General features: G+C 38.8%; 1 protein-coding gene across 1 annotated transcript in view; it reads right to left on the bottom strand.

The window, feature by feature from the left end:
• LOC111565599 (protein unc-13 homolog B-like) overlaps positions 1-26010 on the bottom strand; it is a 279044-nt gene that overhangs the window by 243708 nt on the left and 9326 nt on the right. The window contains exon 2 of the mRNA XM_055011386.1: positions 6981-7010. Within this exon, the coding sequence (XP_054867361.1) occupies positions 6981-7010 (30 nt within the window). The remainder of the gene's footprint in view (positions 1-6980; positions 7011-26010) is intronic.

Raw genomic sequence — 26010 nt, 5'->3', positions numbered from 1 at the left:
CCTGTATTTTGTATCTTTTGTTTCTACTGCAGTAGATTTCTGTTGGCTCAGTACAATAAACTTTTTTATTCTGAGGTTTACGTAATAAACTTTCATTTGTTATATTCCACAGGAAAGTTGTATTTGCGAAGCTTGAACTGTTTTTGATAACCGAGCACCGGCTGCTGTGGTTCAAGTCGTGTTCCTATCTCTTAATTTTAAAACTTTACAAACAATTTAGGTAAAAACAGTTAAATAAATCACGATAAACAGAAGGCTTTATTGACCCTGTGATTGGTGATCTTTATCGGCCAATACTGCTTCCAGTGATCCCAAAATCCTAATCTGGAGCACCCTTATTTACAATTTTTGGTGTTATAGAGCTCCACTGCATGTATTCAATCGATATTAAAGCTAATTATTTTTATTAATTTGGAATAATGCTGCATTTTTTCTGGCATAACACTATAAAAATGTCCTCCACAGTGGCTATGTAGTTTATGAATAAATTGAGTAGATTTAGGAAGACTGCAATGAGTCAAATGGTACAACAGTTCGTGATGCGCCAAGACTGGCTGCCTCATTACAGCAACACCGTGGCCTCATTAAGGCCAGGGATTCCTCTGCATTCATTCATTAGGCTGTAGAGGACCATCACAGCAAGATAATCACTACTACTGACGAGCTGCAGGTGTAAATAACAGCACTACAGACAATTCCCTGCTCAAACTAAAATCTGTTGTACTGCCAAATTCTTTATTGTTTGCACCTGAAGCGAAAAGTAAAACTAGAGCAGGTACAGACTAAAATGAAGCTCCACTAAATTGCATTTTGACTTATTTGTTTGAGGGCCGTTAGCTTTTCTACTTCACAATTCCTGCCAACTTTGTTTCTTCACAGTAGTTTGAGATTTTGCTCCAATTAAAATCCTCTTCCAGAGATTTGCAAATATAATAAATGCTGTCATGACTCAGAAGTCTAAATGTGGGTATACATTTCAATCAAACACTAAAACAGCTCAAATCACAGCTGATATTTGAATTCTTTAAAGCAAAGTTTTAAAAAAAGAAGCATCCAGTTAAATGAGCCGTGGCTCATGATCAGCTTCCACATGAACATCCTAAGTGGCCTCTAACTCTATAGCTGAAGGTTAATTATATTATATACCGTCACAGATGTCTTCCCTTTGAGCTGCAGTTGACTTTAAATAGCACAGTCATATATGGATAGCAATAACTAGGCAAACAATATTACATTTGAGCAACTGATTCAAATTTTGAACAGTTTTCTATAACTACTAATCAGCCAAATTAGCAATCAATAATCGATTAATTGTTGACATGCATGAAATACAGCGGATGTTTTTCCATATGCGGATGACACCGTTTTGTCACCACATAATGGCGACTTGTTTGGAAACTTTCTCTTATACTATGAAAATATGTCACCACAAGGTGTTTGCGAAAACATCTGAGGTGAGAAATAAGTCATGTGGCTGTGGAATCTGTCTTTAAAAAAAAATGTTGTAAATTGCCAGATGCTGGAAGTCACTGATTTGGTCTGTAAAATGGCCTGTATTTTATATAGCACTTTTACTATACCGGAAACGATACCCAAAGCACTTTACATAATACATCACATTCACCCATTCACACACTGATGGCGACCCATCAGGAGCAGTTAGGGGTTTGGTGTTTTGCTCAGGGACACCTCGACATGAGCTCTCCAGGCGAGGATCGAACCGGCAACCCTCCACTTACAAGACGGCCACTCTACCCACTGAGCCATGCCGCCCCATAAAGTAGCTTAGACCTGAGCTTTATGGAAATGAGAAGCAGCTGACATTGACACATACCATTAGAAATTATGCAGGGAAAGGTGCGCTTGTTTTCTGGGCGGTCAGCAAACACACCTTTAACTCCCTGTGATTAAACAGTAAGATGCTCCACGTGGTGGCACTAACACATACAACAACAAATCTACAATGCATTTGGTATTTTACAGTTAAACTGTGTGTCCTTCATCTTCTGCCGTATTGGGTAATACTTTTACATTGATTAAATGATTAATACCACGACACAACTCTATCAACTCTAAAGATTGTCCACTCTTTTTTACCCTATTAAGAAGAATTTCTCATCAGTGACTCTGCTCTGTGTGGCTAGAATTAACCTCCTAAGGGATGTACATTAGCACTCTATGCTAGCATTGTTGTCAAGCTACCCTTGGGCTTCATGAGCGCCAAACAATTATGGAAGGGGTTTGTGTGTGTGTTGAAAGATGAAATAGAGGAATCAACAAATTCCTTAGCACGCATTCTTGACTATCTGAACCAAATGTCATGTTAATCCATCCAGTTGTTGGTCACAATTTTGGACCAATACACCATCTGACATTAGCGTCTCTGGAGATTAAAAGCATTCCAATCTTCTCAACTAATAAAATGACATATATACCAGCCAACATCTCCCTGTGGGGTTTATTAAGGAGGGTCCAGGGACAGCAGCCATCTCCCCCAGGCAACAAATCTATGGCTTCTATTACTATTCAGATAAATCAGATCATGTTTCCAAAACTGGGCCATTAGAGTGGGACAAACTCTACTAGCTGGGTCTGACCTGAGACTAATAATCATCCTGGGTATATTCTCTGTCACCTACAAGACTGGCAAAGTAGGTGTTTTGTTTTAGGTCAAATTTTAACAGAAAATGAAAATTTCCAGACAGACTTCGATGCGTATGTGTCAGGCACTTTCCAATAAGAGGACAGCACTGAAACACTCATCTGGGTTATCTGGCTCAGGCAGTTTTATCTCTGCAAAGTTTTAATCATGTTGTCCAACAGTGAAAGACGGAAGATTCCTTCTTCAGCAAAGAGAACAATGGATGTTGGTATTAAAACAGAGGCTTAAATGTTTTTATTTAATCTATTTATACTGTATCAATCCATCTGTTGTGAATTTTGTGCTTTAATTTTGGTGCACAGAGGACCTTGTTAATCAATTTTCTTTCATGGGTTTTTTTTTTCCAGTTTTTCTTTAGTGGGAGGCACTTTGACATGAATACAGGTTAAGTTTTGATCATGTTTGGTGGACAATGTTTACGTTATAATTGAAATGGCATTCCTTTGGCAAAAAAAAGTTCTTCATCCAACAACATTTTTAAGAAAAATGTCAAGACGTACATGTTTTCAACTGCTTCTGATAGTTCTCAATGGTCCGAATTTTTTGTATTTTACATGTAAGATACCCTAAACTTGAATCTTATAACTTATCATATTTTGCCTTGTTTTATTATGTTGCACTATTAGTGCTCTTTGCACTTACTATTGTTGCTGCTCGACAGTTACCATGTACAGCTATCAGGGTCTTTGAAATGTACTACAAAAATAAATGTATTATTTGTTTCTATTTACATGTCATGTCTGTATCAGCTAAGGTATCTCAGCAGTTAAGGTCCACTTTGGTCTCTGGTTGCCTCAATATTTGTCACACTGTTCTTTTCCATAATTTCCGTATCATTATTACGTGCTTAGACTTGAAAAAGAATTTTCTATTCGTTAAATAAGAAATCTGTAGGTAAGTAAGTAGATAGTGGGGTGGCGGAATGAGCTGCAGCACAACAGGAGGCAACACTGCATTATTCTATCAGCAAAGTGTTTAGGTAACAGATCTACAATAATTCATGCATGTTAGAAATTGGGCTGCTTCTCATTGCAGGAAGTAACTTTAAGTAAGTAATTAGCTCTAAGTGCACCAAAACCACAACAAATAATAGTTACTGAATGTAACTCAAGTTCTATAAGCAGAACAACGGAGAGTTATTATTAGCCTACATGGTAAACTTTATGTTTTGTACTGCTACTTGACAGAAAATTTTTGCTTGTTGTCTCCTTTGAGTTTAACTAATCAGCGTAAGGACTTGCACAGTTTTTCACTGATGTTCACAAGCACCTACCCTGGAGTAAATACTTTTTTTTTTTTACACTGAAAATATGTCTGAAAGAGGTTCTACAGGGGCGGTTGCTGCAGCCATGACATGTTCAGAGGGTCAAGCTAAATGTTCTCCACTGATGTTGTTACTAACACTAACATTTAGCCTTGTAATATGTGATTAATTTTGTGAAAGGGTGTATTTTAACCCAAATTAACCCACATAAAAACTTTTCTCTAACCTTTAACAAGTAGATTTGGTGTCTAAATTTAACCAAACAGCAGGTGAGAAGAAAACTTTAGTCTGAAAGTGGAACGAAACCCAGAAAAAGAAATGGTCCTGTGGCTTTTCACCATCCCTCTATCCTCCCAGATGCTGGTTGGATCATCACTGCATTCTTTACCATCAAATTTTTATTGTACATATTGCTATCTAACTTTAGTTGCAAACAAACTTACACTTATTGCAGATTTACAGAGTAAAAAAAACCCAGATTGCAACATTCCAGTAAAAGCTGGTTTCGCAAAACTAGTTTAAAGAGCTCATGAAGGTTTCTGAAACCTTACTTGCACAAACTATAACCACTGTGTCGCCTCTTGTCAAGTACTTTTGAAGTTTTGCCTTTGTTGAATGCTATAAAATTGTAATACCTTCTAATGAGGAGATTATATTATTTGGCTGAAGGATGAACCATGTCAAGTTTAAATCCTATTTTTCTTTATCTACTTCCTGTTAATCCTTCAGGAGCTTCGAGTTACCGGGAAGGTCTGCTGAGTCTGGAAGCCTTTTTTCTTTTACATCCAATTGTTCCGTATCACAAATTGGTTTAACAAAGAGTAGAAGTAATTGAGATAAATGAATTAGAGGGCAGTATCACAGGAGATATGACTGTATCTAAACACCAGCACTCATGTCCTGCTTCAGGCCATTTAAATCTCCTCCTTCCGCTCAGCCAACGGAGGCCAGAGGCATCCGAAGACAAATCATCTCCAGCGTCTGGACTCTGTCTCCTCAACACTCTGAAGGATTCGTCTCCATCTCCTCCTTTATGTCGGGATGACACATTGTCATTTGAGGCTAGCAGGTGGCCCTTTGTCTCTGATGATCTATTGATTTTCTTCTCCCCTCCTACAGCTTGATTTCTCCCACTCGTTGCTGTTGTTCGCCCGGAGAGAAGACGGAAGGACGAGCAGCTGCAGCCAGTGAAGACGTTACAAATACAAAGGCAAAAAAAGAAAACTGGACAAGAAGAGGGAGTCTCACTTATGGCGAACTGTTTGAAAAATCTTATCTATTTTGGGCTGTTGTTTCTCCTCGGTGACCTATTTACTCAGAATATCCATGAAGATAACCGAAAATAGTTTGAAAACAGGAAACGCTGCTCAGGGACAAGTGCAGGCGTGACGGGAAGTTCAACTGAAGCACAGCGAACCATCAACATTTGTTTGTCCAGCAAAATATGATGCAACAAGTCTTCAAATTTCAATGATTAAATAAGTAAAGGTCACAGTTTGGGCTAAAATGACCAGCGACACCAACAATTTTTGGTAGCATATGTGCTAAAAAGAGAAGTTTCCAGTGTGGACATCAGACAATGTATATGACTTTTTCCAGCAGAGGATTTTAATAATACTCTAATACAACTGCAGTTTATCCATCCGCAGACTGAGTGGTACTCTTATCAGTTCTTTTTTGAGTTTTTGTAAGAGAAACATTAAACAAATTGGGAAGCAAATTGTTTACTTGTTCAGTTTTGTCTTTTTAAAAATATCCTCTCTTTCAAGCTTCACTTTTAAGTTATAAAAAAATTAATGCCAGATGTTTTTGAAGATTTTTACAATGCAGTATTAGTTTTACTTAGGAAAATAGAGTATATCTTCTGTTTCTGCCAGCTCAATTAGAGAAAAGGTGAAAAAGCAAAACAAATCACTGAATCTGCCCCACTCTGAGCGCTCTGAAACTATGACTTTTTGAGTTCAAGTGCTGCTCTGGCCATTTCAAACTGAACTTATGAACAAAGCCACAGCTGAAGAATCCACTTTCATCATTAATCCAAGTTTATATAGTTTAGTTAACTGTATGTGAGGGCACCAAGCTGCTAGCAAACCTGATAGCATACCTGCTTTATTAAGAGATGAACTACAAGTTTGGAAGTTGAAAACTGCATTTCTCTGTATGTGATGAACTTTTACTCACAGTTTACTCAACAGATTTATCATATTTCTGCTTTTACATGCATTAGATTTGTCGTTTCAACAAGAATTACGAGCATCGACTCTAAAGAAATGTAACCAGACTTCTGAACTTTTATGGCTGCATCATAAAGTTGGTGAGATAAACTGTGCAAGACAATGTTTATATAGCAACGATAGGAAATCTGTTTCCTCATTTTCTCCAAAACTCAGAGCAGAACCGATAATGATACTCCAGTCTTTAATAATTTACCTCAGGGGCTCATTTAATACTAGAATTGGGTTCTCCTCTCTGACTGTTTCTTAGATTGTTGGGTTTTCTGTTCTCTGTTTATAAATCGTAAGGTCTGTCACTTCTTATGCTAAGCACTTTTAAACAAATGATGTGAATCTGCGCTATATAGATAAAATTTAATTGAATTGTTGCATAAATAACTTATCAGATAACAGATGTACACTGATCCCTAAATAAATTGTGTTTGAGAAACAGGTACTGAAAACTAGATGGAAAGTTAAAATCATGACTTATCATTTTACAAGTCTTTTTTAAAGTTTTCTCTTTAGATAAAATCATTATTTTTCAGCTTGGTATGTTACTGTTAACTTTTATATAAACAGCTAGACTGAAATATCTCAACAACTTTTTAAAGGACTATTTAATTTTGTAAAGGTTTCCACATTTATAGACGCAAGTTGGTGTAAAATATTGAGGACTGTTTTTGTTTTTTTGAGTGTGTTTTTTTTTTTTTTTTTTTTTAAAAAGGGAAGAAACTTGTTGTCACCGCTACTTTTCCTCATAATGTCGCTGATCCCACCTACTGTCATAATTACCGCTCCACATGTTCAAATAACAGAGAAGTCATTTATGAGCTCTTACCTGGAGGCCCGTGGAGTCTGGCTTTCTTTACTGAAAGAGAAACAGAGGAAACTCAGATTAGTGACAGTGTAAGAAAGAAAGACTTGCAATTTCTGCATTTTATTGTCCATCTCCTGTTGAGCGATTTAATATAATTTGTGTTATCTTTGTAGTGCCGTTTTAAAACCCCAAGTGTCTATTTTTTTCCCCTCTAAGCTGAAAACACATTTCTCTTCCCTGTGTTTTCTGCAGGAATGACTGTCTTGTTATCTTAGAAGAAAGCATTAGCAGTCCAGGATTATTTAAAATCAAACGTTTTATAAGAAATGCAAGCATAAAAGAAAGTCAGTCATAGCCAGGAGTTGGATAAAAAATGCCTCACTGTACTTACATCCCAAAACTAACTAGGAAAACATGAGTAATGGTAGAAAAACATGAAATAAAATGACATTTCTTTAATACTGATACTAGATTAATGTTGTTTTTGTTTGTTTTTTGCCTATGAAGTAATAATTTGCAGAAAAGCAGATTTTTTTTGCCTATAAAGTATCATTCTTAGTAAAAAGCATCCTGGAGCACCACAATTTAATAGGTTATAAACATAAATACATAAAACAATGAAAATAAGGTTTACATGGAAGTTAGGATTGCATCACAGTATCATTAAATCTCAAAATTTATGTCAGAAATCACCAGGAAAATAAATCACTCATAACATTTAAATGTGTTAAAGTGACATAAAGTTGCTTTAAATTGAATTTACGACTGCAGCAAATCATCACAACGCTTGGTTCGGTTTGTTGTATGATAAAAAAATGAGTTCAACAAAACTAAAAAGCTTAAATATTTGGTGCAACTTATTATTGTACCCCTTGGTGAGAACATTATTAAAATATAAAACTGTTGTGGAAGTTCAGCGAGGTCAAGAGATTAAGGAAGCGGACATAGAGAGACACACTGGAGACTCAGATGACTTCAGTTGTGAGTAATGTTTACTGATAACGGGGGAAGTGACATCGATGGAGCAGCAGTTCATGCAAGCAATGCCAGCATCAGTTCTGAGGATTCTCTCTGATCTTCAGGTATATATTGTAGGTGGGAGAAGGTCAGATTTAGATTACCGACTACTAGACAGACAACTAGTCAGAATAGACAATATTTAATCTTGACCAGAGCAGAGAGTCCTGGCATATCTTCCTCCTACAGCATCCGCCTGTTTAAAGACCATGATGACCTTAGAAAAAGGAAAGAGTAATTTTTCGTTCACAAAAACCATGTGTCTGAACTGGCAATGTGATAATAAATGCAATAAAAAACATCAGCATGTGAGTCCATGAGGAAACAAGTTGTGAGAAGACAAGCGACACATTCTGCTAAGTATATAAATATTAACTTAACCCAGTGAAGTGATGGCGAATGTTTAACAGTTTATATCTTGTGGGCGGACAGATGCATTTCTCATGACATGAAGCGAACCTTCGGTAACTGTTCGGTAGCAATTCATCAGCGTGTTCACGGTTAAATCTAACCTCTTCACCATCTGAATTATAACACTAATGAATTATAAATACCTTCCATGAGCTGTGAAATCTCCCCTCTCAGCTCCAAACGTGTTATTTTTTACAGGAACATTACATGAAATGTTCCTGTATAATGTTAAATGGTCGCTCACTTTGCTGATTCACTGCCACTGTGACGCGGCAGTTTTAGTAGATTTTTACCGCTTCTAGCTGAGTTTTGCTTGATATTTTATACTCTTAGAATTAGGAAATAACTTTCAAGTGGTGCTTGGAGGATTTTTTTGTCTACACTTGCATTTACACTTAGTTTTAATTATTGCTTCATTTTTCAAAACATAATAGAAAACAAACAGTAAATACGTATTACTTGGGTTATAGTTTTTTTGGCATCAAATTATGGAGCTCTTTTAGACAACACTGGAGATCTTAATGCTTTTTAGAGGCTGGTTTTCCATATTTGGGGAAATTGGAATGACTCATGACAATAATGCTTAAGTTCATATGTGCCTAAATGTAAAAAATTAAAAAAAAAAATTAAAACGTCTCTCAATTTTATTTACAAGTATCTATCATATATTTTTTATATTTTTAGTTTTTTTTTTTTAAATCCACAAGTAGTAGCAGTAGTAATAGTAGTAGTAGTTATAGAAGTAGCAGGAGTAATAGTAGTAGTAGTAATAATAATACTAGAAGAAATAGTAATAGTAGTAATGGTATTAATAGTTGTAGTAGTAGTAATAGTAGTAGTAGTAATGGAAGTAGTCGTAATAGCAGTAACAGTAGAACAGTAGTAGTAGTTGTCCTATTAGATAAACACCAGAGTTAGCACTGCAGTAATTAGTCCTATTAGCTTCACCCTTATTTATCCTGGGCTATGTTGGAAACCACCTACTACATACTGACAAATGAAGTACTTATTTAAAGTGTGTTATTGCGAACAATTTCCAGTTGTTTATCCAAACTTTTCCACACAATTTCAACTCTTACCTATACTTTTAGGTAGCTATGTCAACTATTTATTGATTTTTTACCATTATTTACCTATTTTTGATCATTTATGCATTACTTCTGGCTGTATATTTCTACTTCTTATCTATTATTTTTAGCAAACTAAAGCTACTTTTTCTAGATCCACACATCATACCACGTATCCCTTAGCTACTGTAGAATAACCGGACTAGTCAATAAATAGGTAATCTTTTTAATCAGTTAATCAGTTTTTGGTCAAACAAAACGAAGTTCATTAAATTGCGATAGCCGTTTTGCTGTCGGTTAGTAGACCAGTACAAATTTTTGATTTCTAACTAAAACAAGTGGCAGATTAATCATTAATGGAAACTATCATTATTATCAAGCTTGTGAGGGTGTGTAAATACTAGATAAATACTAATTTGGAAATGCTACATGTAAGGTACAAGATTTAAAACGGAAGAGCAATGAAAAAACAGCATTGCCTAAAGCTCATCAAGCAAACAATCAGTCAAATCCATAGTAATTTGCTCTCTGCTCTTAAAATCACAGTCAAAACATGAACAGCACTGCAGCTTTGTCTGAATTACAGAACATATATTATCATATATTTAGTAGTATATGTAAAATTATGACTTATAATGCTACATAACAGATTCATGCTTAATATCTCACATATTTTGTCTTCACTATAATGTTGTACTGTAGGTTCTTTGAGTGTAAACCAATAGCTTTTTGTATTTGCACAACAGAAACTAATATCAAACATTTGGGGAAACTGTTTTCTTGATGGTAAAATGCAATCAGTGCCCATAGTATAAAGAGAATTACATATTTTTGGGCCTCTAAAGAGCAGAACACAGAAATAAGTTTCAGGATTAATTCTATTTAAACAAACTGCAGTTGGAGAGACAACACCTTAAGTCTCATGTCTCCATATATATAAATGCAAAAAAACATGATATGTCTTTAAAGAAATGCCAAAAACAACAGCAGTGAGAACACCGATTGTCCTGAAATGCAGAAAAGAGCGTCTTGAAATGCCAAAACCTTCTGGGCTTTGGGCTAGAAAGTCACTCATATTGATCTACAATGCAATTAACCGCCCCGGACATGTGTAATAGTCATTCGACTGTGCAGCAGAGTAAAAGTTTATGGCCTTTTTAGGGTAAATTTGTTATTTAAATCAAGTTTAGATGCACATTCTCACTGAGGTAGATCGATACGCTCATTCAATCAGAGCCTGAGAGTGAGAGATGCGATAAGACACAGTCAGACAGACAGATAGAATGAGCAGGGAGACGGGGAGATCGTTAACAGGTCATTTGTCTTATTCTGTCAGCAGCTCGCCTGCTATGTCACTCGTGCCAGCTTGGCGGTGGCTCACAGGAAACCCAGTGGCCTCGTTGGCAAAACGCCAGCAAGGCTCCAACATACCTGTGAATGGACCGACTCTGTGAAAGAGGCTCGCGGTGATGCAACACAGAGTCAAAGCGAAAATAGACGAGAAAGATCGTTTCACTGTCATGTTTCTGATATGTACTCTCCATATTCTAACAGGAAGGTAAACTAGAGAAAGATATCCATTTAAGAGCAATGTCTATTTTCTTTAAAATATATATATATATTTTGAAAATCAACATCAACAACTGTGCTATTAGTACTGTATTTCTATTTTGTATTACATTTTGCATTGTATTCTTTATAGATATATTTATGTTTTTCTATATGTTTCTCTGTATGTGCTGCACATGTAGAGATACTGACAATAAAGTTTGCTTTGGCTGTGACTTACAAATTAATTTTCTTTTTAAACAGTTTGATTTTTTTCATAAAATTATACTTGAGGGGCCTGTAGTTCAAAAGTTATATGTTTACTTTATCATCATTGAGATTTAAATCCATCACAGAAATTGCCAAAATCAAGTAGCAAAGAAATCAAGCCAGCTAGTGCTACAGCAAGCTAATATAGCATAACATTATTTGCTTACTATAAAGTTAGTTAGTTAACCTTTTAGATCAAGAATAATGGTTAGCTAATATGTTACTGTATTAGAAGACAGTATACATAATTTGCCAGAAATCTCGCTAGCTATTGCTAAAGCAAGATAATATAGCATAAAATTATTAGTTTAATATAAAGTCAGTTAGTTAGCTAGCCAGTGCTACACCATGTTCAACTATCATCACATTATTAATGTAACATAAAGTCAGTTTGTTAGCTACCTAGTGTTACAGCATGCTAATATAGCATAAGTATTAAGGGTTAGACATAAAGTCAGTGAGTTAGTGCTAAAGCATGATAATTTCAGCATAACACTACTCATTTAACATACAGTCAACTAGTTAGCTAGCTAATTAAACTGCATGCTAATATAGCATAACATTACTAGTGTAACATAAAGTAAGTCAGTTTGTGTTAAAGCACGTTAATATAGCATAACACTTCATTTAACACACAGCCAATTAGTTAGCTAGCTAGTTTCACCTCATACTAATGTAGCATAACATTAATAGCGGAACATAAAGCTAGCTAGTTACAATTTCAAACAGACAATACATTTTGGGTAGCTATTAAGTATTAGATGATAGACTACATTGTGTGTTCATTAAAGTAATAAATCAGTCAGTTAGCTAGTGCTAAAGCATGGTAATATAGCACAACATTATTTGTTTAACATAAAGTCATTTAGTTAGCTAGCTAGTTTTATTACATTAATATAACATAACATTATTAGCTCATCTTTAAGTCAGTTAGTTAGCTAGTTAGTGCTACAGTAAGCTAATACAGCCTAAAACCATTAGCTTGACATAAAGTTAACTATTTAGCTAGCTAGTGTTACAGCATGGTAACATAGCATAACAGCATTTGTTTAACTTAAAGTCAGTTAGTTAGCTAGCTACTGCTACAGTAAGCTGATATATCATAACATTGTAAGTTTAACTTTAAGTCAGTTAGTTAGCTACCTGGTGCTACTATTGCATAACATTATTAGTAGGGGTGGGACGAGACACAATTTCCACGAGACGAGACATCTCACGAGATTGAGTTCACGAGATCGAGACGAGACGAGATTTTAACTACCGTTTTTCACAATATATTTTCTTTTTATTAAGCAGACTGCAACGTCATTAACAAATTTAACTCTAAATATCAGCTCTTAACAAACAGGAGTGTAATTCTCTCTGCAATAAAATTATTTTTTAGCTGAGAAGGTTAACAAACTAAAAGTGCTTTCTTTTTAAAGTGCAAAACAAAATGTGCAAACATTTGTTGATAATTCAAAAAAAAAAAATACTAATCTGTTGTTTCGAGGTTGTTTTTGGTGGCGTGGTCAGGTTCAGGCTTTTGTGGTAGTTCTGTAAATGTCTTTGCATACAGCTCGTGTTAGCTCCTGTATATGGCAACATCTTTTTGCAGTGTTTACAAACGGTTTGTGTCTTGTTTGCGGATATTTTACCATCTTTTTCTTCCACCGGAAAACCAAAGTGTTGCCACACTGGAGATTTAAAAGTTGGGGATGGATCCTGGATTTCTCCTTCGTACTCCATTGCATTTCTGGCGGTTCTCTCTGTCTGGACTGCAGCACGTCTGTGCACACACCGGCACACACGTATCAAAACAACCCGCGCACTCATTGCGCACTGTTGCCCCTTAGTGGTGGGGGGTGTCATTGCATAACTCAGCAGTAGTATATTGAACAGGCCAAGATAAAATAAATACTAAAGGACTGTTACTTAAACTACAATCTCGTGGAAGGCGTGCACGGGAATTCTCGTGACATTTTGATCTCGCGAGATCTCGTGCCACGAGATCTCGTCCCATCCCTAATTATTTTTTTTTTTTTTTTTTTTTTTTTTTTTTTTCTTTTTTGTCTGCATTTGTTCTCATTGTTTAACTCCACAAAAGGGGAGTCAACATTATATGAGATTGATGCATATTTTAGTCTTGCAACCAAATATTTTAATATTTAGTGCATGTGTGTGACCATCACCGGCCCTCCCTGAAAGCTAAGCAGACCTTCTTTATTAGAATTCCCTATTATAAGCCAGGGAGGGCAGTGCTACACCTCAGTGATGTGTGGGGGAAACAAAGACTGGACAGGACGAACAGGACGAACAGGATGAACAGGGATAGAAAATAACAGGCGTTGCTATTGCAATTAAAGATTGTAAGGTGGTGTGTTATGCCCAACTACTAACTGTCCATCAATAGAAAAAAAAAATAAAAATTTGAAAAAAGAAAAGAAAACCAAACCAACACAAAAGAAAAAGAGATTCAATAATAAATGAACAAACGGTACTGAGCACCATAATTGTGTGTGTCTTGATAGTATAGAATAGAATAGAATAGGCCAGAAGAGGATGCTAGTGCGAGAGAGAATGAGTTTAGGGTAGAGACTGGAGAGATTCTCAGCACATTCTGGCGGGACCCATCATTTGCTGAAATGGGACTCGGCAGTAGCTGGCGAGACCTGATCAAACATGCAAGTGTGAAGAACCCCGAAGCCCAGAACAGCAATCACGGCAAGGCAGGGCCAAGCCAACAGGGCACCTCCCCCCCCAGGCAGTAGGAGCCACAGGGTGGCACCCCCAGAGAGCCACCGGGGCCACCGTGAACGACGAGGACCCAGAGAACAAGAGGGAGCAGCTACCGACACCCCCAGCGCGCCCAGACCGACCCAGGCGGCCCGGGGCACGAGGACCCACCCGCCACCCAAACCCCAACCCCGCCCACCCCAGCCCCCACCGAACCCCCCACCCCACCACCCGACCCGCCCACCCCCATCCCCTCTCCCTCCCCCGAGGGGGCCAACGGCCCCACACAGCCAGGAAGCCAGACACAGGGGCCGAGCGGCCCACCGAAGGGATGGCAACCAGCCCATCACAAGGCAGGCCACCACCGGGAGCCGGCCAGAGGAAATCGGAGCCGGGACCCGATGCGAGTCCAGAGAGTAAAAATGGACAGTGTGGTGGGGCCCGGCGACGCCGACAGGGAGGCACCCCGCATACCCCCCGCACCAGGCCCCAGGCGAGCGCAGTACACCCAGGGCCCCCACCCCCCGCAATGCGCCCTGACAACCCACCGGGACAGAGCCACCACATGCCACCAGCCCGCAGCACAGCCACAGCGCCCACCAAGACGGCCAATCCAGCCCCCGCAGCCCACCAAGAGCCATCGCACCTGCCCGGACCCGTCGGGCACGCAGGAGAACCCCCCCCGACCACAGCCCCCAGGTCCCGGGGACCCCCCAGCCACAGCAACATGGATGATGGTCCACCCCCGCCACCCCATAGCCATAAGGGGGCCGGGTCCCACCAGCGAGGCCATATTAGTGAAATCCCCCAATTACTCCCTATTAATATGTCTCCCGATCCCAGACTGGAGACATTATCCCTGCACCGTGATAGTGTAACCCTGAGTGTCATGTGGTGCATTAAAAGTGGGGAGGCTGGGCGAGGCGTCCAGGGGGCAGGCCAGAGGACCACAGAGGATGGCTACTCTGCAGCCTACCCTGGCCCAAGTTCCCCGAGCCGTCCCAGACCTACCCCCAAGGTGTGAGTGTGTGTGGTGCATTAAAAAGAAATTAGAGAGCAGGGGAGGCAAGCAAGAGGGTGATGGGGAAGAGACAAGGCCGTAGAGCCCTGCCATCCGCCCCACCACAGAGCCCATCGTTCCCGCCCCCACCATCCCTAATTATTAGGTAAACATAAAGTTGCAAGTTACAATCTCAAACAGATAATACATTTTTTGATGTCTTTTTATGTTACTGTATTAGATGACAGTACATACTGTGTTCATTAAAGGCACGTAATAAAACAAAACAGCTACATTAGGGTGTTCACATTCTTTTCAGAAACAATGATTCTAAAAAATTCGAAGATAATGTATTTTGCTTTTTTGCCAGATATATTTAATACTACCCTACACAAATGTATTCAGGTTAACGAGAGTAACCATGCCGTTGTTTCTGGGGGCAGAAGTCTCAAAACCACAGAAAATTCAACTGAACTCCAGTATTTTTTGTAATTTATACCTGGACTTAACAATTCACATTCACATATGATAAATGACTGCTGATTTAGTGACAGCAATTCAAAAATATGAAAAAAAAAAATATGTCAGACAAGTGTCAGGCCAGTTTATAATTACTTCACTTGAACGCAGCACTTACTACAGACAGGCTAAATGGATGCTGCATTTATACCTGAAGGCTCCCCAGTGAGAAGTTGTATAAGGACCCTGAACTGTTTGTTGGAGTTTACATGTCAAATGGACAGTTTGGTTTACATTTGCTATTAGCTGTTATGTGATTGATCCCAGGGTGGCAATTAGTTGTTTCTGGTCAAGTAGGGAGTCGGGTCGGACTTCGAGCAGCATCACTGATCTAGTGGGGATGTGCTGTCTAGCTTTTATTCGTGTTGAGCCCCCCGAGAGCTCATCTCAGCAGCATAAACATGAGGTTTTATGACATCTTTTATGATCTAGCACTGTGCAAATTAAACAAACAACAGCCTCTGTTAGAGCAGAATCTGAAACCTCAGATCAAAAGACCAGTTATAATGCTCAAAATGTAGTTTTACAGCCTGCAACAGCATCTAATAATCAATACTTTTAAGTCACATCACTTTTGTTCGAGCTAAATGTTGACGTTGAAGCGCTGCAGAAGCAAAGTGCTGCTTTCAGCTCTGTCACTTAAATTCACGGAGCTCCAAACTGTAGCAGACAAGCTAAATTGTTTGGCTGATGTTTTCTCTTCTGTTTGCCAGTAAAGTGATCATCACCACCTTTCAGGATCGCCGCGGCTGAAGATGTATCCCTCTCTCTGCGTTTTATCCCAACACTCATACAGCTTTTTTACATTTGTGATAGTGTGACAATCTGTAAGGTTGTCATTTCACGGCCGAGAGGTGCCAGCTGCCAAGCATCTCACCCCGCTCTGATGTAGTGCATCGCACAAAGTTGGTCACATTGGTCACACTTTAAAATAAAAAGCAGAAAGTGTCCAAAGATCTCAGGTTCCTTGCGAATACATTTCATTTTAACTTTCTCCTGTGCTCCAAAAGACGTCACTGCAGTGCGATGATTCTCAAATTGTAGGTTTTGTTTGTTTCTGACATTCAGCAAGTTTTCTGTGTGTCTCTGGGCGTTGGGCAATGAAATCACTTGACTTTAATGTGAGTAAATCTGACATTAGAATATTTTAATTCACCTCTACTTGTCTGAGTTGCTGCACTGCAGTAACTGAATGGAGACTAGGGACTCCATGCCAAGCCGGCATCTACCAACAGTCTGCATGAGAGGCGTTCAGGGCACATCAACAAGTTGTAGCATCTACCAATAGTCGGAATGATTATTTATAGTGTAGTAATACTCTATTTATTCATTTTTTCATCCTTCATTTTTGTATATATTGTATATATTATTGTTATTATAATTATTATCTTTACTGTATATATGGTTAGTGCTGCTCTGAAAGATTTTTGCTGCTGTAACAATGGAAATTTCCCTTGACACGGGGAGTAGCAAAGGACTATCTTATGAGAGGCGTTCAGGGGACATCAACAAGTTGTAGCATCTACCAATAGTCGGAATGAGAGGCGTTTAGGGGACATCAACAAACTGTAGTGTCTACCAGTAGTCTGTATGAGAGGCGTTCAGGGGACATCAACAAGTTCTAGCATCTACCAGTAGTCTGTATGAGAGGTGTTCAGGGGACATCAACAAGTTGTAGCATCTACCAGTAGTCTGTATGAGAGGTGTTCAGGGGACATCAACAAGTTGTAGCATCTACCAGTAGTCTGTATGAGAGGCGTTCAGTGGACATCAACAAACTGTAGCATCTACCAGTAGTCTGTATGAGAGGCGTTCAGGGGACATCAACAAATTGTAGTGTCTCTTGCTGTTGGAGCATCAACGTTCTGAACTCAAATGCTTGAAAAAAAAAAAAAAAGACTATTTCTCCAAAAAGCTCATCCTGTGCCATGGCAGATGTATCACCTGCAGAGCAGTTTGAAAGTAAGGATTAAAGAGTTGTTTGAAATAAGGGTTAAACAAAAGTCCGCAAGATGATGCAATTGTGTGCAGTTGGATAATTTGGATAGTAGATTTCTCTATTTTAAATTAGTGATATTTTGCAATTAAATTTCAATGATCATTTTTAGGGCCTCCATAAATAAACTCTAAACCCATTACAAATGCAGCCACTTAGATTGTTGTGTACATGTCAATGTACACATAATGACATGTTTCATTAGGAAAACTGTCCTGCCGTGACCCGTGTTTGGTCAACCCTGGACACAAATGCCTTCTTCTGGTTTTATAATCCATCGGTTGGACTCACAGCAGACAGATTAAACCAAAACGGATCAAAACTGCAGCAGCAGAATCAGAGAGCCTGTCAGAACCTGGCACCTATAATGCAGCTCAATCACGAGCAGCTTGTTCTGAGGTTTAAGGGTTTTACATGAAGAAGCTTCTGGCCTGAATCTGAGATGAGGCGGCAGAGGTCTGGTAAACTCACTCTTTTCAAACACTGACATTGATTCAGGTTACTCATGAAAGGACCTTTATCTGGCTTTACAAGCTCCTTCTGGAGACACAAAAAGCTTCATAAATCCTTGTTTATATGTGTTGCAATAGTTATCAAAAAGTGTATACACAGAATACAATCGTTCTATGTTATATTATGTCTTATATGTCTGTTCAGGGCATCTTAATTATGATTTTGGCTTCCAATGATCAATTAAACATACCCGACTGCAGTGTTAGTATTTATAATGCTCCGCTGATAGAAAATACGTAGAAAACAGTTTATGAAGATAAAATCATTTGGCTCCAGCTTTGGTAAATCTGACATTAGAATCCCTTATTTCACTTTTTTTAAACTAATTTTTGGTGACTCTTTTTTCTGAGTTGCTGCACTGCAGTAACTTAATGGAGACTAGAAGCTTCCCTGTGCACAGCCGTCTAGCTAGCATCTACTATATCCTGTACATGAGGCGTTTAGGGAACATCTGTAAATTGAAGTGTGTATCGATAAGCAGATATTCAGCAAGTGACGCATTTTGTTTACAGTTTACATATTTTGCCTCAATGACAATTCAAAATTTAGGGTGAGATTGTTTCAAGTTATTTTCATGCAGATTTGTACATTAGCAGGAATGTGGTGTTAGATGAAAATGAAAGCAGTGCTGTTTAATTACATGAAAGTGCAAAAAAAAAATCATTGAATAATCCTGATAAATAATAGAGAATCTCATTATTGATTGAATTTATTATGAGTTTCAGTTTGACCATAATTATGAAGCATTTCTATAGATATACTTAGAGTTTGTTGTCAATATATCTACTGAAAACTTGTAAATGTGTGTTGGTAGTTCCCCTTCAACAGTGTTGATATTTAAATCCTCCATTTATAGAAAACACATACAAGCAGCATAAAAGATCACTTGGTTTAAAATTGACAGAACTCCTTAACTTTTTTGAAACTAACTTTTGGTCACTGAGCCGCTGTGCTGCAGCAACTGAAGGAAGACTAGAAGCTTCTACGTGCACAGTCACCTAGCTAGCAGCTATTATACCCTGTACTTGAGGAATTTATGGAACAAATGTAAATTTCAGTGTGTATTGATAAGCAGATATTCAGTAAGTGAGGCATTTTGGGTCCAATTTGCTTTATATTTTCCTTGCACATTAGCAGGAATGTAGCACCAAACAAAATTTAATTTAATGAAAGTGCATTAAAATGTTCTGCCTAGAAAATGAAAGAATAATCCCAACAAATAATTGAGAATCTCATTATTGGTTGCTGAAATATCAGGGCATTACTTTGTGCCTGTTTCTATTCATTTTGTTGAAGTATGTTGTCAGCATATGTCTTTAAAACTACTAAATGTGCATTTGTAGTTTAATTTAACAAAGCTATAGCATCAGTTACAGAAAAGATACATCAAGTAAGTTACTTCAAAAAATAAAGAATCAAATCCCGCCATTACTACAATGGGACCTATATCAGAATCAGTCTCTAAAAGCTGCACAAAAGGTCACGTCAGTGCTTACAGAGGTCAGCATCCCTGTGGGCTGATCAGAGGTAGCAAAGCAGCCCTGATGTGAGACACGTGTCCGCCGGAGTGATTGTATGAGAGGATGCGTGCTGCTGGTGACCAAGCGTTTGGCTGGTGGGATAATCCCTCCGAGCTAATGCCTTAAGCGGGGCTGAAACCTACCAGACCCTGCTGCATTGTGCTCTGGATGAATTACAGAGACAGTTGTGTGGGAAAAGCAGGAACATTTTTTCCTCTGACTTGACGGAATAAAGGGCAGTTCGGTTTTGACATTACGGAGCACGCAAAGCCGTTTCTATGTGCTGAATGAAGTGAAGATGTCAGAAAAGCTACAGCGGCTGTTTGGGAGGGGGAAAAAAACAGAGCTGATGTTCACGTGATGAGTCGTGCACTGGATTAAACCTGCTGCTGAGGAGCTGCACTGTATCACAATCATTATGTCACAGTCACATCTGTAGTGTCTTCATGTGCAACAGAAGACCAACAATTCAATTTTTGACAAAGGCATTGTGGTTTGCAGTTGCGTATGATAAACTGAACCCTGCACTGTCTCTTTTTAAATCCCATCCTGAAACACACCCGTATTCCTTAGCTTTTAACTCTTAAAAATCGCTTTTAATTGTTATGGTCTTTTTCCTTTTATTGATTTTACTTCTATGTCATTTAGACTTTTACTGGTCTTTTTTTAATTTTAGGAATTTAACTTCATTTTTAGCACATTTCTCACTAAAATTGTACTGAAATTTGAATTTGAAGTACACTTAGCTTGCTTGTGTGATGCTAAATTAACAGTACATATTATGCACATACAAGTTTACCTTAAAAAAAAGAACAAAGATGCTTCCCTTCACCTATTAACTGTAAAGAAAATCAAATTTCTTCACATTTCTTGATTAATTTTCACACTTTTCTGCCATCATTTCTATCAGAAACTCATCAAAGTACTGCCACATAATTACAACAAAGTCTAATGGGTGAAACAATGTCAAACCAGATCATTCTTCTGAAAGAGAGCTAACTAGAAATGCTAAAAGTCTCTCAACACACAGGAAACCGGTCAGGAACAACAGGTGAACCAGGAAGTCAGTCTGTAAATTTTACTCAGTGTTTACAAGAAACTTTAGGTAATAATTTCTTTCTCTTATCTGATAGTTTGGCTCACCTGTGGGTTTGTTCAGCACTGTTCATCATCAAATCATCATCAAACTTCCTACATATTCAGCGTGGTGGAATCAATACAATACTACTGACAGGCACATTGATGAAAACTACAAAAATAAACCCTGATAAAGTTCTGATAATAAGTGGTCAAGGTATTTATCCTGAGTTAGCTAAAAGCATGATGGCTAAGAAGAAAAACAGAATATTTTGATTCTCCATGACAAAAAAGAATTAAGATGAATGACAAAGTTCTTATTAGTTCTTATACTTATTTCTGCATTGAGGATATTATAATCATCAACAGTGACTGTAAAGGTTTCCAAACCATATCAAGATCCAAGACTACCACACAACAGATCAATCCAGACAGAACTTTCAGCTTGCCTTTGAAGACATAATGATTTGACAATATCACAAAGCCAAAATGATTATGTGTCATTTCCACTGTACACCGATGACATTCTTCTCTTCATTAGACTGAGATCTCCGGCTGCGACCACTTACCGGCCGCTCTGGTGGCCCGGGTTTGATTCCCTTTGAAGTGACATGTGAAAGTGTGGCTTTGAAGTTCAGTGGAAAGACCCTCTCAGTGGTGAATTAAAGACATTTTAGAGCCTCTGAAGCCTCACGTCCACCGCATAGAGAGACGACACACCGGCGTGTTCAGCAGGAGTCCAATTCTCTGAAACCAGCCCACATAGGGCAAGAACAAACGGAGGGGGTCTTGGACTTTTCACCTTCATCTCAACATCTCTGTGATTTAACTAGTTTTCTTCTCTGAAGTTTGAAAGTTTAATGATCAGATCCTTTTTTTCCTCATCCAGAGTGACTAATAATTCAGGTGTGTATGTATAAGGTGTATATGTGGCTGAGTGTCAGTCAGTTTCTGCTTAAGCTCTTATTCAGGTTTCTGTAATCAGTATATGATGTTGCAAAGTTCAAGTCCCCTAAAGGAGTTACAAGAGAGAGACTAGTGAGGGAGGCCACCAAGACACATATGACTCCTCTGAAGGAGTTACAAGAAACAGTTTAGTGAGCAGGGCTGCCTCTACATTCATTCAGCAGCAGCGGGCCGCCGCTGCTGAATCCCAGCCGCCGCTCCTTCAAATTTCTTTTTTTTTTTTTTTTTTTTTTTTTTTAAATCGTCACAAATACACCACTGCCGCATGTCTCCACCTTCACAGCAGAGTTCTGCACTATGTCGGGTACTCGCGGGTACTAAGGTAAACTACAGATAACTATCTTTCTTAGTATCTACTCTTTGCTACGTCGGGTTAATACGACGTTAATTACTCGCGAGAGCGCGTCCTTGAAAGTGATGTCACGTCAAACACTCAGGCACCAGGTCAGAGAGTCAGAGGAGTGTCGTCTTGGAAAATAGGGCAGCGACTTACTAGAGAAAAGTTATTAGCTTAAGATAACTCATAATAGATTTTACAAGGTAAACAGACATTCATAAAATATTGATGTCCAGCTAACATTACGCAGCATATCGGTAGCTTCATTTAATTGGGCCCGGTGCCAACTCAGTGTTGCTAACATGAGTAAACTAATTGATAGCATTAAGCTAATATCTACACAGCATGTATGAACAACTGCTGACTGCATTTTCAGATGAGTTTGTTCAAATTTTTTTTTTTTAATTTTAACATTCAGCCTTTAAAAAGCCATTTTCAACTGGCCATTCAATAAATCGATTGTACAAGAAAATTCTGCAGTCAAGTGTCATTTGTTTACGTTGCCACGGCTCCCCGGAGAGCCTGCCGCCATGGCTGAAAAAAATCCTAGAGGAAACACTGGTGAGGGCGGCGACCAAGACAGCCGTGACTCCTCTGAAGGAGTTACAAGAAAGAGAATAGTAAGGGAGGCCACCAAGACACCTACGACTCCTCTGAAGGAGTTTGAAGAAACAGACTACCAAGGCAGGCCACCAAGATATCTAGAACTCCTCTGAAGGAGTTACAAGAAAGAGATGAGATAGGGAGGCCACCAAGACACTTACAACTCCTCTGAATGAGTTACGAGAAAGAGACTATTGAGGGAGAACACTAAGACATCCATGATTTCTCTGAAGAAATTACAAGAGACGAGTTAGGGAGACCACCAAGACAGCTATGATTCTTCTGGAGGAGTTATATGAAAGAGACTAGTGAGGCAGGCCACCAAGACATTTATGATTCCTCTGACAGAGTTACAAGAAACAGACTAGTGAAGGAGGCCACCAAGACGCCTATGATTCCTCTGAAGGAGTTACACGAAAGAGACGAGTGAGGGAGGACACCAAGACAGCTACGATTAATCTGAAATGGTTCCAAGAAGAATAAAGGTGAGGGAGGCCACCATGACACCTATGACTCCTCTGAAGGAGTTACACGAAAGACTCTATTGAGGGAGGCCTCCAAGACAACTATGATTCATCTGAAGGAGTTATGAGAAACAGATTAGTGAGAGGCCACCAAGGCACTTATGACTCCTCTGAACGAGTTATGAGAAACAGATTAGTGAGAGAGGCCACCAAGACAGCTATGACTCCTCTGAAGAAGTAACAAGCTTCATCATCGAGTGTTGTCTGTTCTTCACCAGTCAAAGAGAAAGCCACTGTGAAAAAGGCTCATAATGAATCCGGACTAGAGTTCACCAGAAGACATGAAGGCAACTCTGAAGTCAACCTGAAGAAGGTTCTTCAGTCTAATGAGATCTAAGAGAGTTAATGCAAGTCCTTAGGGAATGGTGATGTCCGTGTGTATGTAAAAATGAACTAAATTTGTCAGATGTTAAAAAAAACATTGGCGTGTTCAGCAGGAGTCTAAGTCTCTGAAACCAGCCCACATCCAGCGAGACTTTTCACCTTCTCAACATCTCAGCTTTCCCCCCTGAAGTTTGGTTTAATGATCAGATCTTGAGCTACTGAAGTTCTCTCACCTCCTCTTTTTTCCTCGTCCGCCTTGGTTGTTTGGGTGAGACTCTGCAGGAGTGACTAATAATTAGTAAGTGCACAGGTTGACATTTAAGGTGTATATGTGTCTGAGTGGCACTTTCTGCCTCTAATTGGGGGGTTCAAACTTCTGACACGCATCATCCAGACAAACTGCACCCCCTCATACCTCCATCATGTAAAGAATTCAGCAAATTATGCCATGGGCTACAATTAGAGTGTGGTTTTTAGCCTATAAATGCTTATGTCGCAGCACAGCATATGAAAAACTAAAGAAAACCAAAGCATCAAAGTAAAAGAACTTATTCTCAGGCATAAATAAAGCACAAGAACACTCCTCAAGCACAGCATTAATCCAGCACTCTTCACTCACTTTTTTCACTAGTATCTACCTTTAACACCTAATAATATCTTCTGAACAGCAGCAGTGGACCTGACATGCTCCGCTGGCAGACAAGCGTAGACCACCACAGCGTCATTACAAGAGGCCAGACTGCTGCTCTATTTTTAGCTCTGGTCCTTCGACTTGCGGTGGCTTTGAGTGTGTGCAGGTTGTGGACCTGGTGGCCATGTCATTAACACCCTCTCACTTCCATAAAGCGACAGCCCCTGCAGACCTCACGAGGCCGAGCTAATAAATACAACTATCACGGATCTAGTACGTGTCGGTCAATATACTCTGACTCAGGTGTGTTTGAGCAGTTTACACACGTCTTTATCCTGCTGCTCTAACAGCGACTTTATACAAACGGACCAAATCCTGCTAATGAAACAATTTAGTTAACCAAAACATACAAAACACTAAACTACAATAGCACTAATACCACGATCATACCAACAGCTGCAGAAAAAGCCTGTGGTGCTAAGAGGCTAAAATGTGTTGCATCACTGAGTTGCGCCAACAAACCAACCGAGCATGCCAGTTTTAGCTTATCGCAGACATATCAGTATCAGTGTATTCTGTGTGTTACCTGACAAGCAACAAAAATATTGCAGTACAGGTAGATCAGAAAAAGTATTACATATTTTGTCCATCAGAGAGTGTTATAACCTTTGAGAAAATTAAGAAGCATTGCTGTTGGTGCATTCACACAACCAGATAACTGCATTAAAACAAATATAATAAAAAAATTAAGTACAAGTGAAACCTTTAAAAACTGTGAAATGGCTGATTTGGTGTTGTAAGATAATGTTGCAGCTTATAGTAGTGCAAAAAACACGCTTGCACAGGTTTGTCTATAAAGAGAAGGTGCATATACATGTACTATTATATATTCTGTAAATGTAACAGTGAATTAGTGTCAGTGTTTGGCTAAGTTCAGTTCTCCTATGGCTCTGGAATAGAAGCTATTTTCTCCAAATGGTAAAAACGATCCTTGTAACTTAGCCTTACACCAGGTCCTTAGTTTATGGCGTCCTCGACCTACTGCGTTTCGTGGTTACATCACCATCTCCCATAAATTTATTAAGAAAGTCCTGTTCCATCATTCCAACGTACGGCATTTACGACGTAAAACAAATTTTGCATGGGAACTAGCTGGCAACTGCAGCAGATGAATACGTTGTCACGTGGTGCTATATGAGGAAAATGGCTTTGTTTACATTTGCCCGGTTGTACGCCACATTGGATTGTGCTAATTCAGTGTGGCTAAGGAATTGTTCCCTTTGTTTAATTCATTATGTTTTCTTGCACAGTGTTTTTATGTCTTAGATTATGATTTTACCACTGTGTTAGCGTAGGGAAGGTACTTAAGTACAGTATGTGAGTTCCAATTTAGGGTGAAAATCGTGTTATGTTGCACCGTAGGAAGAGAATTCTGAGGTCGAGGACTCCCTGTATCATGTCTTGTCATTACTTTTTTTAATCTAAATAATTATCTGACAAATTCAATTAATTAGCTGGGTTATATTGGAGTTAAAGTAAGGTACAATTAATCTATAGTCTGACAGAATATCATTGTCCCCTCTGCCAGTCGCCCTGCTGGAAAGCATTCTAAACCCAAGTACGTTTTTGTAATCATCTACACGGCGCATAATAAAATTGTGCACCGAATCCGATAAAGTTCCAACAGCAAATTAAACAACAGAGTTTTACCTCATGTTATCGCTGTTCTTGTTTGTACTTAATCCTCTGTAACTAAACACACTCTCACCTGTCGAAATCTGGCTACATATGGAAAATTTTTGTGGTGGCATGTGGTTCATAAAATCACTTTTTTGTTTAAAAAAAGACACAGATGAGTAGTGTTGATGTTATACCCTTAATAGTAATTAATTTAGGGACGTTGGTACAGCTGGCTTTCAACCCTGATGTGTACAGCATCAGATTTGGCCGGATGTGGACCCAAGAAACGTCTTCCAAACTAATTTTCTTACTGTTCCTGGCTCGATACATGAC

The sequence above is a fragment of the Amphiprion ocellaris genome, chromosome 6 (assembly GCF_022539595.1).
Source record: "Amphiprion ocellaris isolate individual 3 ecotype Okinawa chromosome 6, ASM2253959v1, whole genome shotgun sequence".
NCBI classification, from domain to species: domain Eukaryota; kingdom Metazoa; phylum Chordata; class Actinopteri; family Pomacentridae; genus Amphiprion; species Amphiprion ocellaris.
Note: the sequence above shows the minus strand (reverse complement) of the source record. Positions and strands in the feature narration are given on the sequence as shown.